The 20,066-nt window shown below is 39.9% G+C and overlaps 1 protein-coding gene across 7 annotated transcripts in view; it reads left to right on the top strand.

The window, feature by feature from the left end:
* CARMIL1 (capping protein regulator and myosin 1 linker 1) overlaps positions 1–20,066 on the top strand; it is a 306,964-nt gene that overhangs the window by 206,682 nt on the left and 80,216 nt on the right. For all 7 annotated transcript variants that reach the window (XM_070777554.1, XM_019985895.2, XM_019985894.2 and 4 more), the window contains 7 exons: positions 2,350–2,419; positions 8,353–8,434; positions 9,278–9,377; positions 9,480–9,534; positions 14,682–14,854; positions 16,429–16,497; positions 19,369–19,462. In XM_070777554.1, coding sequence (XP_070633655.1) covers positions 2,350–2,419; positions 8,353–8,434; positions 9,278–9,377; positions 9,480–9,534; positions 14,682–14,854; positions 16,429–16,497; positions 19,369–19,462 — 643 coding nt within the window. The remainder of the gene's footprint in view (positions 1–2,349; positions 2,420–8,352; positions 8,435–9,277; positions 9,378–9,479; positions 9,535–14,681; positions 14,855–16,428; positions 16,498–19,368; positions 19,463–20,066) is intronic.

Here is a 20,066-nt window from a genome sequence, read left to right as displayed (position 1 = left end):
AACAGATCTTCCCCACTATGACAGATCTGTCAAAAGCGATACAAAGAGAGTAATTGCTTTTTTCACAGTTGTGTATTTTCTTGGAGGTTGTTTTTCATCCACATTAAAGTATTTTAAGGGGTTTTAAAGAAGAGGATGACACTGTTCCTTTAGTGTTTCCTAAAATCTCTGGAACAGAGTGGTTCTCGTGTGTCCCAAGCCTGCTCCCTGCTTGAGCATCGCTTAGGGAGGCACGCGGCCCCATTTACGGCTTATACTTCTTCTTTCACACCCTCTCCCCTTCTTCCCTGTACCACCCTCCCTCCCTGCCACGTGGTCCCCCTTCTGCCAACCCCATAGCCCTGGCCAAGTATTCTTAATAGAACCATTAAAATGGAGGGATGTGCTACTCCAAAATTATAACTAGTACCACATATCCAGAGCTATGGAGATGAAATACAAATTCTTCTCTTAACCAGTTTTGCACTAATAACTGAAGACCAAGAGGATCAAACCACAGAGGCAGTTTACACTGGGTTAAAAGAAACAACACGCCTTGTGATAAGAGTTTTCCCCAGTGTCTGCTATGCTTTGCTGTAGTTGCTCTCTTTTGCTTCATTTTACTAGGGACAGTTTCTGTGGGTTATTTATTTTCACTTGTCTCCTGAGTCATTACCTTTTAATCAGTGGCCTTCCATAGTTAAGTATGTTAAAGGACACCATTTATTTTCTTGGCCTTAACCTACATGTCAGAAATAGGAAGAATGTTCCCTCCATCTCAACATTATAGTAATACAGTGTTAAAATACGTGGCTAAACTTAAAACTTAGAAATGTAGGAACCTCTTTGGTATTGTCCTCACTCTCCCATTTGCTGATGAGAACCCGAGACACAGAAAGGAAAAGTAATGTCCTTCAGGCCACCTTAGTGATAGCGTCGAGACCCGAGGACTGGCCTTTTGGTTTCTAGTGTCTCGATACTGCCCCCAAGAACGGGAGAGAAGTTCCTTCTGAGGAAAAGAGAAACACTTGAAGAAGTGATTGAACAGAGAGGCATGCCCACAGATGAGATGTGCCCAGCCCTTTGTCGTAGGACAGTGTTTGGGAAGGGCCAGTGAACTGGACTGAAGGAATAAAGAGACACACACTCCCTTCAGCCTTCTTACCCACAGGGGTGGTTTTCATAGCTGGAAGTAGCCAAGTTCTTGTGCTCTGTCCACCTCGGGAACTTTCTGTCTCAGAGGATGAGGCCAGAGAATCACTAAAGGGGGAAAGTCTCAGATACTCTCGCATGAAAACATCTCCTACCTTCTCACCTCCTCCTCCCCTGGGGCGTTTTTGAGTCACTGGAACACTGATAGCGGCTAGTCATCACCCCCAGGTGGCAGCTGCCTTGGTTCTGCCCTCTAGTCACCCCCAGGTGGCAAATGCTCTCTAGCATTTACGACTGTCTGCCTTGCATTATGGTCATTCACACACACATTTGTTTCCTTTGCTTGAGAGTGGGACCCTTCTCATACGCATCTTTATGCTCCTCACCAGGCTTATTTGAGGGTCTCTCCTGCTTTTGCTGTAATTAATGGAAGTGGGTGCATGTGTGAAATTTTTCTGTCAAGCCTATTCAGTGGTGTTGGATTTTATTGAACTGACTTGTGAAAGTGGAGTCAATTCATCCTCTTATGAGATGCACAGGATATGTCCAGTCTCCTCCATAAGCAAATAAGAAACGTCTTTGCAGAGTGGCAATGGGGTTTATCCTGTGACCAGCTAGTAGAATAGACAGACAGGATCCTGTTCTCAAACTCAAGGCTTGTACCTTATCTCCCATGTCTTTACACCCTTACCCATCCCATATCTGTATGTCCTTTCATCAACTCATCCAGTATGACCTCACATCCTGGAATACTGTAGAGCCTGCCTTCCCCATTAACATAACACTTAGGGAAACCAAGCTTCACTTTGCTATTCTAATAACAATTGCCTACGAATATTCTAAACATAATTAAAGGTGTTCTCAAGCAGATGCAGGGGGGAATTTATCTGTGATGAACACAATTTAATTTCAGTGTGCAATTAGGAGCACTGTTGGTTTATTTGCATAGGCATGAATAGCAACCCTGTCGGGTTTTGCATTTAGCAGGGTTGACCTGCTCCGTGTCAGACGGAAGAATGTGACTGTGTCATTTTTATCAGGGCTTTCGGTCGGTGGACATGCAGTTGGCATTTTGAAAAGTGAGATGGTGCTTGGCGCTTGACTCATTATGATTCAGAAAAGTCCTTCGTTCTCTAGGCTTTGTTCAGTGTGCTTACAAATTTTTAGGGCAATGTGTGGAATTTTTATCTAATGTGTGTGTGTGTTTCCTCCTCCCAGAGCGCTGTTATTGGGCCTGGCTTCTAATCATAACTTGAAGGGAGTTTCTCTTGATCTCAGCAACTGTGAGGTAAGAGCACCTTTAGACTATGTACTGGAATAGATAATAGTCTGTAAATTGCTTTGTCTTTTTCTTGGAAAAAGTGTAATTCTGTGACTCCAGAGGGTATACATGCAACAGGAAAATACACTTTATAGAAGTTTCTGATGTTCTGTGTTTTGTGAGTTTTATCTAAAAATAGTTGTGGAACACTATTCAGAAAGCACTCAAATGTGCTTTTAATGACCTTTTCCCCCTCCCTGTCTTCTTGCCAGTTGTTTAAGTATTTTGTGATGACACTTTGAGTTAATAAGCATTAAACTAGCTTTACCATCAAGAGAAGTAGACCGTGAAGCATTCCTCACAGAGGCCAGATGGATACAGCCTAACTTGGACTTGGAGAATGTGAAAGGGAAGGTCTTTGGTCATTAATTTTGCTTTTTAGTATCTTGATTTTAAAACAAGAAAATTAAGATGCTTATCAAAATTATAACAACTCCAAACACTTTTTCTATCCAACTACACACAGAGGAGAATTGAGGCTAAAAGCTTCTTACATTTCTAGAGTGTACCTGAACTTTTGCACTGTCTTGAAACTTGTAGTTTGTGTGGAAATTAGCAAGAAAATACCTCAGGACAGACTGTCCAGCCTCTTCAGAGCTATGCTTTACCTACCATGTCGAACCTGGTGTCTTTTCTCAGGGCTAGAGATGGAAGGCTCTTCATTCCTCTTCTTGGGTTTTTATGCTCACTCTTCTCTCTTCGCGGTACATTCCTGCCATGTCCCTCTTCTTCCCCAAGGCTCCTCTTTCTTTGAGGATCTAGTTCAGGTCCAGCCTCCTCTGTACCTGCATCAGACGCGTACTATTCGATCCTAGTTTGGCCATAACTAGCTATGCAGTCCTGGGTGAATTAGTTGATAGCACTACCTCTCAATTTCTGTGTCTGAAATGAAGACAATATTTGTGCCTCTCCTGGTAGGTTGTTAGGAGGTTTAAAGAGCTCTTTGAAATATGCTGCTTAGAACGTCTAGTACCTATGAAGGTTGCTCACTGTTGTTGCTTATCTGTCTGTAAATTTCTTCCCTGACTGCTTCAGCACTCTGGGGTCTTATTTTCCCTAATTGTCTAGTACTTAATGATGGTGACGCGCATTTGGACACTGAACAACATAGTACCTTGTACAGTTATGAAGCTAGCTCCTGTATGCCTTCCCAGCTAGGCGGTGACTTTCTAGACGGCAGTATTTGTAGCTTACTTTGCTTTCTGTTTCCCTTAGCTGCTAACAAAATGCTGAGCACCAAGGCAACTCCACACTGAAGATTAATACTTTTCCTCTCTGAAAATTCTAGAAACTGACAGGTCTGAAATCAGCCATATAAATTGTTAGTGCAGGATTTTTTTTTTTTTTTTTAACAATTTTGAGCTGGGGTGAATGCCAACTGTGTGTGATTTACTAGTCTTTTTGTCTGTTGGGGTGAAAAGAAGAAAAAAATCTTAAAAACCTAACTTGGTATTGTGAAATTTTCATGTGTAAGTCTGTGTGCTCTTTTGTTTTAAAGACAGACCATAAAACAGAAACCATCTCTGGTAGTATGAATTAATTATTTCCCAGCACTTTATTAAGGCATGCCAATAATAAAATTTTTTATGAAGGAAGGAATGAGAGCAATGGGGATGGAAAGGGTTATTCTATCAAATAAAAAACAACTTATATAATGTTGCTCGCTCTGTTACGTTAAAATACAGAATTGGCAATGACCCATATGCTTTACTATCCTGATTAAAGTTCATGATTGCTACCAATACAACATCATTTATTTAATTCTGTGATTAAAACTGAAAAGGACATAAGTGATCATCTGATTCCCGTGCTTATAGATGAGGAAACTGAGGTCTAAAGAAGCTGAAATAATCCAACTAATGGTAGAGTCCTAATGAAAGTATGCTTTCCTGATTATTGTTAATACTAGTAATGATTAGAATATTATGTGATTAGGCATTTTCTTCTCAAATAAGTTGATAGGTACCATACGGATGAAGAACACTGTGTTAGATTGTTACACAGCTTGTTGTTTAAACTCCTTTGTGATCCTATTGGAAATAACTTTGAAAGACAGCTGTTTTTGGTGAACCATATAAAACTGACATTTTTGTAAGTCAAAAATGGCAAACTCTTGGCAGTTTCATATGGATCCACCAAATGGCTAGTAACCTTTTTTCCTTTGTATTTTTTTCTTATTAAGGCAAGAATCAGATACTGATGGTAGAATTGGCTATTATTTTGATGATAATTCTACCTTCATTTTGGCCATTCATTTGTGAATTATGTGATAAAATTGTTGTAGCCATGTGTTCCGGGAAACAAACTCACTCAGAAGGACAGTGCAGATAGTGGAGTGCACTTTATTATACCGGTGAGCCCAAGGCAGAGTCTCCTCTTAGCCAAGGACCCCAACCAGTTTTTGTGAAAACCTTATATACTCTAAGTGTACATGCCCAAACCCACCTCCCCAAATTCCCTGAAACTAGTCTGAACAAAGGAAAAGAAAGATACAATCAAAGTTAACCCATGATTCGTATGCCTTAAGCCTAGGTAGTTAACAGTGGACAATTATCAATAGGCCTGTGGTCATACCCTAATAAGCATCATAGAATTTATGATTCTCTTTGGTTACATAGATAATTAGGGTATTCTTTTAGGTGACAGAGAATCTAGGTACGAGCCCTGGGGCTCTTCCATTCGGGGGGGTCTAGTTTTCCAGTTGGTATGTCATTTCCATAGATACTGGGCATAGCTCAAAGTCCACAGTCTGACCCAAGATGGAGTCCTGCTTTCAAGATGGAGCCTCTTCTGTCTGTTTCCTTCTTCAAAATGATGCTACTGACATGAGGACCCATTAATGCTACCTTAGTGTCATGTTCTTCCACTGTCTTACAGCTTGAATCACAGTACTGGTGACCATGTTTGTCAAGTCACATGTTACGTTGCTTCTTACAGTAGTTAATGAAACACAAAATTACAGTTGACATTTAAACAACACGGGTTTGAACTGCCTGGGTTCACTTATACATGACTTTTTTCCACTGAATACTTATTATAGTACTATATAATGGTTGGTTGAATCTGCACATGGGGAAGGAAACTTGGATATTGAGGGTCATCTGTAAAGTTTGTACTTGATTTTTTGATTGTGTGGAGGGTTGGTTCCCTTAAGTCCCCTCATCCCCCAAGTTGTTCAAGGGTCAATTGTATATATCTCTCTTGAAAGTGAAAGTCACTCCATCATATCTGATTCTACGACCCCATGGACTATATAGTCCATGGAATTCTCCAGGCCAGAATACTGGAGTGGGTAGCTGTTCCCTTCTTCCCAACCCGGGGATTGAACCCACGTCTCCTGCACTGCAGGTGGATTATTTATCCGTTGAACTACCAGGGAAGCCCCTATATATTTCTCTTAGGTTATATCTCTGAAATGGTAATTTATATATCACTAGGTTCTGAATTACCCTTTGGTATCGCACCCTGCCAGCAAGGATATATTGAACTGATCATGTCAAACCACATTTTGTCCTTGGAGAATCCTGCAGTATTCACAGTTTTATGTGAGGAAATTTCCCAGGATTGAAGTTATTTTTTCATTAAAAATAAAACCCCTGGAGAAGAAAAGTGACAAATAACAGAGGGATGGTATTTTACATTTAAATCTGTAATATTCACCACCTCTTTTTAAATGGCTAGTGTTCTTGAGGAAGGAATATGAATTATTAAAAGTTCTCTAGATTTTAATTTACCTTGCTTCTGTCCCCATTATGAATGTTTTTGTATTAGAACTATTCACTTAGAACTATGAGTAACAGCTGAAATATTCCTCCTTCCTTGAGACCACACTTCTCTCTTGAAAGAAATGTGATTTTATTTTTAACATTTTAAAAAGTATTGAGTGATTCAGTTACATTTACTCCTCTTTGATCTTGCATTCTTTTAAACAGTGCTAGTGTGTGGGATCCAAATGAGGGTAATTTAAAAACCAGTTTTACATGCATACATGCAGACACAGCCTCTAATTATGCAAATTCATTTAAAAGGATTTTCATTTACAGTAATGGAAAAGCTTTTACTGTTTTGGGAAAGCTTGAAGCTTTGGGGGAATTTTAGGCATCTAATAACCTGTGAATTCAATCGAATGTTCTTGGCAACTGAAGATCAGTTATTTTCTTATTTAAGTTTTGGATTTTTGTTTTGGGAGTCTATTTTAGTTGCAGTGTTTTTTTCTCACTCTGCTTTTTTATGTTGTGTGTTGATAGAGACTTCTGCTTCTCTGTTCTTATTCTGCTTACTGCTGATAACATTTTTTTTTGTTTTTTTCTCCTTGGGCTTCCTTAGCTTGGCCACTGTGTAAGTACTTTATGAATCAATAAATTAGGCCATGTTGACCTTTTAGTACCGAAAAATGTTAGTATTATGGGTTTATGCTACAAATATCAGTTAGGAGTATTTGTAAAATAAACAGATTTGAGTACTGAAATCTCATCTTCATCCTATTTTCTGTTTTCACAAATGGAATATTTTTTCTATACATTATAATAAGTAGAGATTTTCTAGAAGTTTGACTTTTCAACAGAGAAATCATTAGCAGCAAATAAGGAAATTGTAAAGACTTATGCTTATCTTCTCAAAAGCATAATATTTTCATGTTGTGAAAAGCAGATTATGTTCCTTTGAAGTGTTTGCCTAAATTATTTCTTGCTTTAATATTGATATGGTCTACATATAATGCTCAGTGCGACTTGAAGCAGTGTTGCTTAAATCTATTTGTGAAGAACCTGGTGGTTGTTGTTTTTTAATTTCTACTCTATCATAAGCCAATACTTTGGCAAAAAATATAATAAAAGTAGCCAGAGTTCCACCCGCTGGGTTCACAGCCCTTCAGCTGTGGAGTTGGCTGGTCTTGGTTTCCTTGGAGGAAACCAGTCTCCAGGGAGGTCGGGCTCTATGTGACACTCCCCTTCAGAGCTCACATTGGACATCTCACAGTGATCTGCGGTCACCTGAAAAAATAGAAAAGACTGAATGTAAACACCCCCGCTAAAAAAAACTGAATAAAGTGATCCCAAAGATCTGTGCAAAATTCTGCTTAACATATAAGCAGCCAGGAAAATTGGCAGGTTTTGGTCCAGGGTTCCACAGACATATTGCCTGTAAAATAGTGAAATAAGGATTCCTTAAATTTTTACATCAAAATGTGAACAAGTAGAAAGTGTTATCAATTTGGTATAGAATCTTAAAATAAATTTCATTTTCTTAAGTGAATAGAGAAACTACCATATCCTTTGGCCCATAGTAGGTTCCCAATAAATGGTAGTTTCTCTTATTAGATCATAAGTTTCCTAAACAGAGGGCCACAGCTTGGAAAACTACACCCTGCACAATGTTTTAACGTGTAGTAAGAACTCAGATAGTTGCTAAATGGGAAACAAAAAGATATTCTGACCTTGGTAAAATGTGCTTTTGGTTTTTGGGAAAAAGATGAAAATGACTTTTTAGGTTTTTATTGTCTCCTTCAGTTGTTTTGCTATTATATGATGGAGAGTTATACCTGAAAGCTGTAGTAATCAGATATAACAGTAGTGATTTCTCACGTATAAAGGTATTCATTAGATTTCCAAAAGTCAGAAATGAAGAAAATTCTTGTGGGTTGACAGAGATTGTTTTGCTTTTGGTGATGCAGGGTGATCTCTGTCTTCTGTTTCTTTCTGTAATGATTTTCAGACTTATGTGGAATGGGACATAATGACTAGTGGTTGGCTCTTTGCATTGATGATTTTTTTTTTTAAGTTGATAAGTTTTCTCTTTTTTCTTTGGTGCTAAGTTCAAGGCTATCTCTCCTATTTTTAATTTTTTGGTTTCACCCCTCCAGTAGGTGACCACTTTCCCCTGTTTGGTTTGTGTTTCTCTAGCTGAGATCTGGAGGTGCGCAGGTACTAGAGGGCTGCATTGCTGAAATCCACAACATCAGCAGCCTCGACATCTCCGATAATGGTAAGTCAGAAATTAGAGAAGAAAACACATAGAAATATTATTTGAAGGAAGTTAGTAAAGGGAAAATAGTCTAATCCAATCTAGATGACACCTTAATAAAACTGATATTTCACTCCTTGATTAGAGGACTCTCTTTTCTTTTTCCACGATTTTTATAAGTATTTTTTTTTCATGATAACTATAGCCATTTATGTTTTAAGAGAGTATATTTATGGAATAATTTCATGTCAAAGTCTTAAGTTTGTTTCATGGCCAAAAAGTGAAAAGTCTATGCAGTAAAACAATTTAGTTAAAAAAAAAGATCAGCAATATATTGATAACAATCTGAGTACAACCTTTTGTGTTGGACTTGGTAGTAATAAATTGAGGCCTTATTTATTTATACAAAAACCTGTTTCATTAGCTTTATTTCTACTGGTTATAGTAACATGGGAGTATGAACCTGCATAGGCAAGCATGCTGTATGAATTTGCATAGACAACTTTAACTGCAATCACCTCCCAGTGAACAGTATGTCAGAATCTTCTCTCACAAAGATGTGGAGAGAGATGAAACTTTCTACTGTCATGTATCACCATTCCTTACTGACTTTATTTAGCCCCTGGTTGTGTAAGAGATTTAGATATGTCTTTGTGGAGAATGAATTTATCCCCGTGAAATAATAGGACATAAAAAGAAGGCAAAAAGTTCCTGGGGTGGGGGGGAGGAGATTAGAATCCTAGGGATTTCAGGACAGTACAGAAAGTCATCCAACTGCCCTGAGCCTTTGTTTAATTGTGTTCTCTCTGAGAATTTATTTATCCACATGTGTGTTGATTTTCCATTTACTCTGATTCTTTTCAGGTTTAGAATCTGACCTATCTACCTTAATAGTGTGGCTCAGTAAAAACAGATCAATACAACACCTGGCGTTAGGCAAAAATTTTAATAATATGAAATCCAAGTAAGAGTTTTTTGCATTTTTTATATGACAATGATGAAAATAACCAGCCTCCTGAAAGCTTTTGATTTGATTCCACTGTCCACATCTTTAAAATCTCTTTAGAAATCTGACACCTGTGTTGGACAACTTAGTACAGATGATTCAAGATGAAGAATCAGTGAGTATTATTTTCAACACTTTTGCCTAAAACCTTTCTTTCTGTTGCTGTTCTTACTAATTTTGTCCAGTGGGTTAGTGCTGATATGCTTTCAGATAATTTTATCTCTGCATACATTTTCTATTATTTTTTAAATGCAGTAAATATTCATGTTTTAGCACAGTTATAGAGTATACTTAAATTTACTTACTTTCACTTTATTCAACTAATCACTAATTAAAGGAAGATTGAAATGTACATTTACTCCTAAGCCCATCTTTCAATAAGCTGTATTACTTACTAGCTTCAGCTAATACACTAATCTACAGGTATGAATTTTTACTCTCTAGTTGACTTTATGACTTAATCTCATGCTGAGAAACATCATATTGCTAATTTGAATTTCATCCAGTAATTATGCAGAATTATAAGAGACTAAGAAAGTTGTTCCCCGATTTAAATTGTGTCTAGAGCTCTAATAATCCTTATATTTTTATCCCCTTTAATTGTTCCTGGCTAAGACTTTGTTCATGGTGAAGAAATTTAATTTCAAATAGTATCCTATTTTGCTATCCTTAGACATGCATAAGAAAAGATATTTTCTGGACCAAGTGAGAAGCACTCTACCATTAATTCCTTTCATTGAAACCGAGTGTATCACACCTTGTATTTTACTGATGCTCTTTAACATTTTGTCCATTTCCTGTCTTAGTCCTCAGACACCAAAGAGCTTATATGGTTCCTCAAATCCAAATCAATTTGTATAATGAAGATTCATATTATTTGTGTTGGGTGATAGTTGCTTTTGTAGGTCATAGGAGTAATTTCCTATGTTAATCATGTGAGATGTGTCACATTTTTTTAAAGTATGATTTTCCCTTTTGAATTTGTATAGGGTAATAGCAAATTCTGCTAAAACTGTAAGCTAAGTTTTCAGAGAAAGCCATGGGGTCAGGAGAGATGGAGGCGGGTGCTTTTCCTTGCCTGCCTTTGCCCACATCTCTTTGTGGGGCTCTGATCTGAAGGGCAGGAGAAAATTCTGCTGTCCTGACTCTTCACTGTGTGGATGTAATTTCCAACCTGTGGGCTAGAAATGAAACTCATTGTTATTTAATGAATTCAAGCACTGCTGTTTGTCCTCATTTGCCAATAAGCCCTATGTTTGGTTACTGTTATACTGGGTTATTAAAGTTAGAGGCATAATTAGAATGTAATTTATACTTTTCAGAATTTATGCAGTTTGTTTTACATATTAATTTGACTTTCCACCACCTTGCTGTATTTGAGATTTTGATTTCCCAAAGTTGGCCCAGTTTTGAAAGATTGGAGAAGCCAGTATTGCAGAATCTACAGAACTGTGTTTAATAATCATTCCCAAATATTTGTTTCTTAGCACATATTTTAGGAAAATTTATGTTAATTTCATGTTTTGCTTATTACACAAGGGTCTTTAAATTCTGTTCCTATAATTTTCAAAGTCTTGTACTCAAAGATAATCTTGATATTTAAAGCACACCTAAAAACATATTTGCAGATGGTAAAATTTGATATATAAATGTAAATTCTGTCAAGTTATAAATTTGAGAAATGTGCTGCTAGTAACATACAGTGAAAAGCCTTTTATGTTCATGTCATAGAAAAGTAGGTGGCTTTTTCAAAAAGCAATTACCTTTTTTTTTTTCTCCTACTTCAGAATCAGTAATGTTCACAACAATTTGAAATGATTAGGAGTTAAATCTTGTGACTATAAAAATTCCATCCATAACTGGCACCACTGGGCTGGTTTTTTTTAAAGGTCTTTACATATAAAAAGGAAACTCTTTGCTTTTTACATTATGACCTTGTGTCTGTAGAGCTTGTTCTTAAACAGCGCATGGAATACTTTATTCGCCCAGTATTGCACATTATGTTCACTTGGAAAATCCAGACATACAGGTTCCAGTGTCGCCTTCAACTCTAGACAGTGGTTGTCAGGCTGCAGCAACCACAGTCAAGGGACAGTAACATGGAGGGGCCAAGATGACAGAGACTTTTGTTTTGAAGTATTACGTACAAATCTATACTATGACCAATAGAACAGTATGTGTTTGTCCTGGGAGTGCCTATCGCAAAGAGACAGATTGCCAGATTAAGCATGTTCAGCTCTGAACAGGAACAGTAAGATTTCAAGTAATCATGTTACCTGGAAGTGCAGTAAATCAAGAAGGGATGACCTTATAAATATGCATGCAATTCTGGCTGTTCTATTCACATTAATGACTCTGCCTATTATTTTTAAGTGTTAACTGGGGTGTATTAGAGTTTGAATATAGTACTGGAAGTGGTGCTCACCAGCTTGGAGACTTGGCAGCTTTCCAGTATTAGGAAGAAGCTATAATATATCATTTTTGCAGGAGTTGAATAGAGCTCATTGAAATGATGGGATTACAGCTTTTTATTAAAACACCATTGCTTACATTTTCATTTAAAACATGAAGTTTCCCGAGTCTGAAGCATCTTTTGTTAAGTTTCTTCCATCTACTTGAATGTAGAATCTTAAGAAAATTGAAGCCACCTCCCTAAGCCTACCTGAGTCTAAGATTATTCAGGCTTTGGGGTGGAAGTTTCAATTGCCTTAGCACTTATTATGTCATTTAACTTGAAAAAAATTGATTCTAACTAATATTAATAGCGTTTGATTTTAATATAGATATATTACATTTAGAAAATATGGTCAAATTTTGATAATAAGGATAATCACAAATTTTGATAATAAGTACAGTCACTCAGGAAAAGTGTAATCAAATGCATAATGCCAGTTTGTAAATGTATGAGTCTTTAAACTGTTGACACTGTCTTCCTGCCTCCTGGGCCTTTTGGTAGATGTGCTTTGAACATATGCTCTATTAGAAGTCAGGGGCTTCCCAAGTGGCACAGTGGTGAAGAATCTACTTGCCAGTTCGGGAGATGCAAGAGACCTGGGTTTGATCCCTGGGTTGGGAAGATTCCCCTGAAGGAGGGAACAGCAACCTACTCCGGTATTCTTGCCTGGAACATTCCATGGACAGAGGAGCCTGCCGGACTATAGTCCATGGGGTTGTGAGAGTCAGACATGACTGACCATACATGCATGGGAATCAGTGTTTATTGGTTGAATGGACGTGAATACACCCCAGGATTTGTGGTGGGGGATCCCACAGACCACCCAGGCACATCTTGATAACCCAAGTCCTGTGGGCCACCATGGAACCTGGTCGTAGATAATCCTAAAAGCTGCTTCCCAGTAATGTCAGAACTGCTTATGGAGTTAGGATATTGAATTGTTGAGTATAGTGGAGCCAACCTAGACTACCTCAAGCAACCCAGAAGACATCCAGATCCCCAGGGAAGTCTTAGTTCTGACTTTTAGAGCAACACTGGTTTTAAGTCCAGAAATTCTCACCATCTCATTAATTCAATTATGGCTGAAGAAGGGGATTTAGAATTTAAATGCCCACAGTTCTAGGAAGGTGACATAAATAAGTAAGTGTGAGCAGGGTGTAAGTAGGGAGCACCTTTCTTTTTTCTTTTTTGGTCATGTTCTATGCAGACCAAACAAAACCTGCCTCTAGGCTGAGTGGCTTTTGTGCTCAGTAGCTAAGTCGTGTTTGACTCTTTGCAACCCTGTGGACTGTAGTCCACCAGGCTCCTCTGTCCTTGGGATTTCCCAGGCAAGAATACTGGAACAAGTTGCCATTTCCTTCTCCAAGTTGCCATCTTCCTGACGCAGGGATCGAACCTGCATCTCCTGCATTGCAGGCAGATTCTTTACCATTAAGCCACCTGGGAAGCCCCAAGTGGCTTTTAGTCTCTGGCTTAAATGGACAGTGAGTGGTCACTATACAGCTTATGGTAATGAAAAAGTCACATACATTTGACTTTTTAAAAAAAATTGTAGGTATGCTTTTTGATTGGATCTTATAAGAAAAAGCTAACAGGGAAGATCAAAAAGATGCAGGAAAAGCCAACAGAGGCTTTGTGTTTGTGAGGAGTTAAAAACACAGAATCGGCAAACAGACTGGTTCCTGTTCAGCTACTTTCTGTATGACCTTGGTTGAGTCACTTAACCTTTCTATTTCTTCTTTGAGAATAGGGGTAATAATACGTAATATAATATTGGGCTTCCCATGTGGTGCTAGTGGTAAAGAATCTGCTTGCCAATGCAGGAGATGTAAGAGATCTGGGTTCGATCCCTGGGTCAAGAAGATCCCCTGGAGGAGGGCATGGCAACCCACTCCAGTATTCTTGCCTGGAGAATCCCATGGACAGAAGAGCCTGTCAGTCTACAGTCCATAGAGTCACAAAGAAAGAGTTGGGCACGACTGAAGTGATTTAGCATGCATAATAATACCTAAGTATTGGATTATTGGGTTGATTAAATGAGTAAACACATGTAAAAAGCTTAAACAGTCATTAATCATAGTAAACATTCGATGAATGTCAGCTATTATTGATCCTGGCTGGATTTTATTTTACATTTACTACTACTGGTAATTTAGTACCAGTATTCCTCTATTGGGCTTCCCAGGTGACACTAGTGGTAAAGGATCTGCCTGCTAGTGCAGGAGACATAAGAGATGCAGGTTCGATCCCCGGTTTGGGTAGATCTCTTGGAGGAGGGCATGGCAACTCACTCCGGTATTCTTGCCTGGAGAGTGCCGTGGACTGAAGAGCCTGGTGGGCTACGGTCCACATGACTGGAAAGAGTCAGACACGACTGAAGTGATTTAGCATGCATGCATCATTCCTCTACTAGTATTTTAAGACGCCATTTTACCTTGCCTAGAAATGGATCAAAAAGGATAGTGTTGCCATACTGAAGCACAGACATTTTTGTGCAGTATTTTTATTTCTTCCCATCCTCCACTTCAAAAGAGCTGGCATCTGCCACTCTGGGTATCTTTCCACAGCTTCCCTTAGAGGAGAGGTGGGTGATATTCAGCATTGACACAAGCTCTTCATGTTTGACTCCCAAGGTCCAGAACCCTTGGATCCCATTCACTAGTGCCTTTTAGCCAGAAGTTTCCAAAGTTTCCACCTTGTGCTTGTGCAGTAGGTCCCACCCCTGATGGTTTCCCATGAAGCAGGTCCCCTGAGCAGTGGCAGCCCTGATGTGACCGTGTGAGTGCTATCTGGTGTTGCCTCCACAGCCTCTGCAGTCCTTGTCCCTGGCCGACTCGAAACTCAAGACTGGGGTCACCATCATCATCAATGCCCTGGGTAGCAACACCTCCTTGACCAAAGTGGACATCAGTGGGAATGGCATGGGGGACATGGGGGCGAAGATGCTGGCCAAAGCACTGCAGATCAACACCAAGCTCAGGTATGCAGGCCGGGCACTCGGCCCCGGTGGGTGGATGCTGGTTCTCAGGAAGGCCTGGAGGGGAGTCTGACCCACAGGCACTGGGGACCTGCTGTGTCCATGTGAGCCTGAGTTTCCAAGGAGACCAGCTGGGGAGCGGAGACGACAGCTTCAAGTCTTTTGTCAAAATATAGAGGAGAGTGTTCCCAAATTTAGACACAGTCATTCCTTCACACTGCTCTTTTCAAGATTTCCATTGTGAGGTGAACCCGACTGAGAACCATTGCAGTTTCCTGTTTCACAGCAGCGTTGACAGCTGACAGATGTGAGGGGAAAGGAGGGGCTTGGGGACAATGCCAAACATGCAGAGCTGGGAAGACGGGCGGAATTACATGAGGGGCTTCCCAGTATTGGTTGTGAGCCCAGTGTCTTATCTTCCCTTCCCACTCCTGCCGACATAAAGACCTAAAACCCAAGGGATCCAGGCAGTCCACTGGGTCAAAAAGGCAGGTTCATCCTGGAAGCCAACTCATCTGTTCATTGGTTTTCATCTGTAGTACTTCCCAAGCCTGGCTTTTCTTAAGGATAAGCCATGCAGTAGCCACTTCTCTTAGGGACCAGTAATGTGGTAACCGTATTACCATCCATCATTTGGAGATTCGGTTGCTACCTAGCCCAGTGGTCTGGTGAAAGAAGAGTTAATAATTCATACTGTTCCTCACGGGCTCTTTCTTGCTATTTCCCTGGCTCTCTGGTATAAGTCAGAGCCTGTACCTTCTGTCTAAATTGAAGGCAAAAGCCCCAAACTGCAGCAGTTTCTTTGAAGGCCAGTGTGTAGGTGAGGAAGGTCATTGAGGTTAGGAAGAGAAAGCAATTAAAGGCTGTGAGTCTGGGAGCATTCAGACAAATAAAAAGCCATCTCATGTGTCAGGTGAATTGACAAAGCCTAAAATACTTCTGAAGTATTCACATTCTGAAAGGAGAGTAATACTTTTCTTCCAAAATAGATTTTGTGTTTAAAAAGTAAACAACCTCCTTAGAGTACCCGAGGTTCTGCCAGCAGAGTGAACTTGGTTGCTGGGACTGTTGGTCACACCACATCAAGGCAGTGATGAAACATCAGAAAATACCAGATGGTCTTTCTACCTGTTTACAATAGAAAAAAAATCTCAGTATCTGAAATTCTCTATGCTGGACATGAGACTGTGTAGCCTCTTACATAAATAGCTTCAGCCTCAGACTTCAGTACTAGGATGGTATTTGGAGAATATGTTGGGAGAATATCAGGAAGTCAGGATTTAGGGTTTTCTGGCTGGTGTTAGGCATTAGGTGATATAATGGTAAGTTAATGTGTGTGCTCTTGCTTTTAAGTTTTTTTTTTTTTTTTTTTGCCATCCTCCTTGAGCAGAGAATGGCTTTGGAATCTAATACTGGGGGAAATGCTCATCCTTGCTTTGTTTGAAACAACGCTGAATGTTATTCCTTGTGCTAAACTACCTAGACAGTGTTGCCTATGAGAGATGTATCTGTAGTGGGAGAATCATTTCCTCCATTCCTAACTATCTGATCATCTTTGTGATTTGGTTTCCAAACAGGACTGTTATATGGGACAAGAACAACATTACCGCACAAGGCTTTCAAGATATAGCTGTTGCTATGGAAAAGTAAGTTTTACGTAGGACTTCCTTCTAGAAAAATAGAAAAGAACCAGTGGTGTTTGTGTTATCAACGGGGTAATACAAGTGATGATAGATTAACTCAGACCCGGACTGTCCGAGTCTCAGTCTACTGCTCACCAGCCGTGACACCTGGGAATACAGAGACTTTGTTCTGGTGTGAGTTTCTTCATCCATAAAATGAGGGCATAGATGCTCATTCTGCCAAAGTCGCAGATATCATGGTGGAGGCCCACTCAGTGCTCGCCTTGCTTCTTTCTCCTTGTGGTTTTAAACCTATTTCCACAGGGTCTTGCTTTCTTGCCCAGATGACAACTCTGAATCCAGTGGTGAGAAAAAAGCTGGGCTCCAGAAAGTAAAGTCAAAGTGAAAGTCACTCAGTTGTGTCTGACTCTTTGTGACCCCATGGACTCTACAGTCTGTGGAATTCTCCAGAATACTGGAGTGGGTAGCCGTTCCCTTCTCCAGGGGATCTTCCCAACCCAGGGATTGAACCCAGGTCTCCTGCATTGCAGGCAGATTCTTTACCAGCTGAGCCAGCAGGAAAATAAAAGCGAACTTGAAGAAGTGGCAAGGGCAGGGCTCGCTCGTCTCATTTCTCTTAAAGGCTTTCTTTATTACCTTTGTAACTAAAGTCTGCAATTATTATTTATTGTCAAATTTACTATCCCAGTGGAAAGAAGAATACAAATGTGGCCGGAAAAAAAAAATGCTAGGGAAAAAAAAAGCTCTTTCTGAGCTTTTCAGCCTTCATATTATATTCTAATGGCAGAAATGATCAAAGCAGATGTATAGCATTAAAAACGAGAGGTTGCCAATTGAAGGATGAAAATTAGGGGCCAGGGATATAGGAGCTGGTGCCCTGGGGAGGGGAAGAGGATGCATTTCCCAGGTTTCCCTCCATGCATGGCCCCTTATGTGGAGCTCTCATGACCAGTATGATGACCTGGATAAAACCGTAGGCCTGGAATTAGGAGTTCTCCGTTCAGGCCCTCGTTCTATCATCAACAAGCCTATGATCTTGAACAAAGCATTTCACCTCACTGATTGATTTTTTATATATATATAAAGTGAGAATTCAGAGTAAATTGTCTTTAAGTACCTTCCAATTCTAAATCCTGTGGTTTTCCTTTAGCCAGAAGGTCAAAGTTGCTGCCACCTCTGCTATCACTAAACAGGGATAAGGCAGCTTATACCATCAGTCACCATGGCCACCCTTCCTGGGAGCCTTCTGTGACTGCACAACCTCCTATAATTACACCTATTGCACCACAAAACCTTTGAAAGGAAACAGTTATTTACCAGTTATTGCATTTGGGTACTCACAGCACAGCTGCCACCCTGATGATTTTGCAGACTGCCAGCCAAGACAGGTCTGTGAGAAGCCAAGAGTAGGGCTCCCTGGATTACAGTCTCATATATTCTGAGGTCCAAGATGCCAATGGTGTGAAACCACATTTGGTTTAAGTAAACCATGCTGGTCTGAAGCATGATGCAAAGTGGATGAGGGAAAAGAAAATCATCAAGTGTGCCAAAAAAAAAAAAAAGACGTATTGTCCCTTAGTTTCAGTTTTCTGGCTCCTCTTAAGTCAAACAAAAGCAATTTTGCTCAAGCAAAGTTGAGGTAAAAATGAAAGTTACAGAAATAACAGCCTTGTCTTTGCTGGTTATTTTACTTTAAAGTCACCCTGTAAGTTGGACTGGATGAAGAACAGTTTTTTTTTTTTTTCCCCATTAGGTAACCATCCAGATGACCGCTATTATTAAGATGACTGTTTATTTTCTTTATTATTTATTCATTATTCATACCTGTTTTAGGAGTTAGTTGTTAATTTATTTTTCCAGTAGAAGCCATCTAACCAACCATAAGAATCACACCTCAAGTGCTGCTGCTTGTTTAGAGACCTAAAATAAGCCAGCTGTGTGAAGCCTATGCCTTAGCTGCTAACATGTGGCCTACCAGGTCAATCTTCTGAGTGTCTTGTTGTAGAAACACATACATTTGGGGTGGGAAAGAGAAGGTGCCCCCAGGGCTTGAGTTTGTGGAAGGGGAGCAGGTGTGGACATTCATCCTGACCCATAGCACTTTGTAGCAAGGTCAGGAGCAGAGGCCAGAGTACAGCTTTAAGTGTTCTCATGCAAAAATGACTCACCCTTGCATTCCTGTGTCAACTGGTCAGCAGCCCTGAGGTAATAAATAGACCCAGAGTTGCTTTACCTGGTGTCAAGAGCCTGGGCTTCTCGGGGTGGGGTGCAGACTGCCAGGCCCTCAGAGGTCAGGGTGTTGAGCCAGGCAGGAAGGTTTTCTAGACAGTCACTGGTCTTGGACTCGCTTATTTAAAGGAGCCCAGAGCCTGAACAGACTGTTATTGTGGACGCTCATGTCCTTGGCTTGGCAAGCAAATGTTTTGGTTCTATTTTGGGGTTTTTCTCTACTGTTCGGGGCCTGTCATCCATCATCAGGGGTCATCAAGGTACCTTCAGATCTGTTGGTAATTGAAATCCAAGTGAGTGAGTTGATCTGGACATTTCCCCGTAGCCTTTCTCTCAGTCCATCTCTGTAGTTTCAGTTTGAAAGTCCTGTCCTTGCTGTAATTGAAAGCCAAAAGCCAAACAACAAAACCAGTTTCCTTCAGATTCTGTCAGTTTTGCAGACAGCGTGACGAGGTCACCTGTGGTGTTGCACACGTGGATAGGAAAGAAGGCGGACCCTATAATCATGGGGCCTAAGATGTTCCAGTAGTTTAGAATTTTCTAAGACACTTTGGCAATTCTATTTTCAGATTTTTCAAAAAAGAGTGTGGAATTAAAGTAATAGGAAGTTATTTTTAATAAACAACATTTTCTCCTTTTTTCTAGGAACTACACATTGAGATTTATGCCAATTCCTATGTACGATGCTTCTCAGGCCTTAAAAACAAACCCTGAAAAGACAGAAGAGGCTCTCCAGAAGGTACTGAAGGATCAATAGCTTAATTATAATAAATTCACATTTGAATGGAATTATGTGAATAATAATTTTGAATGTATGAACAGTACTTTGTATTTTACAAAGCTATTTTCATATTTGTATTCTTGTGATTATGACTGGCATAATGCATGACTGGGGGAGGAATAAGATAAGAAAGATTAAAACTTGTGAACATTAGGTGGAGTGAAAGAACATTCTTATAACATCAGCATGCCAGAGCTCAGGCATGGATAACTTCCTCTTTATCCTTTAGAGAATGTGTAGAAATCCATGTCAGCTAGCACATCCTTCATCCTCAACAGCCTGAACCTTCCCTTCCTTCTTCATCGAGAAACAGGGTATTGTTGAGATCTCTGTCATCTTTTTCTATAAATGTGTCGGAATCCACACCCATTCCCGCTTCCTTTCTGGTGACCCCAGAGGAGGGTGGGTGCTTTCCCTTAGAAGCCCAGCCATCCATGGTGCCTTTGACCCCAGCATCTCTGCCCTTTGCTGGTAACTTGCCCTGTCAGTCATTCGTTCACTCTTTCATGTCTTCATCCTTCTCTTTCTATGGTTATGGCTACCTTTGTATCTACTTAGGATA

The sequence above is a fragment of the Bos indicus genome, chromosome 23, assembly GCF_029378745.1.
Source record: "Bos indicus isolate NIAB-ARS_2022 breed Sahiwal x Tharparkar chromosome 23, NIAB-ARS_B.indTharparkar_mat_pri_1.0, whole genome shotgun sequence".
Classification (NCBI taxonomy): domain Eukaryota; kingdom Metazoa; phylum Chordata; class Mammalia; order Artiodactyla; family Bovidae; genus Bos; species Bos indicus.
Note: the sequence above shows the minus strand (reverse complement) of the source record. Positions and strands in the feature narration are given on the sequence as shown.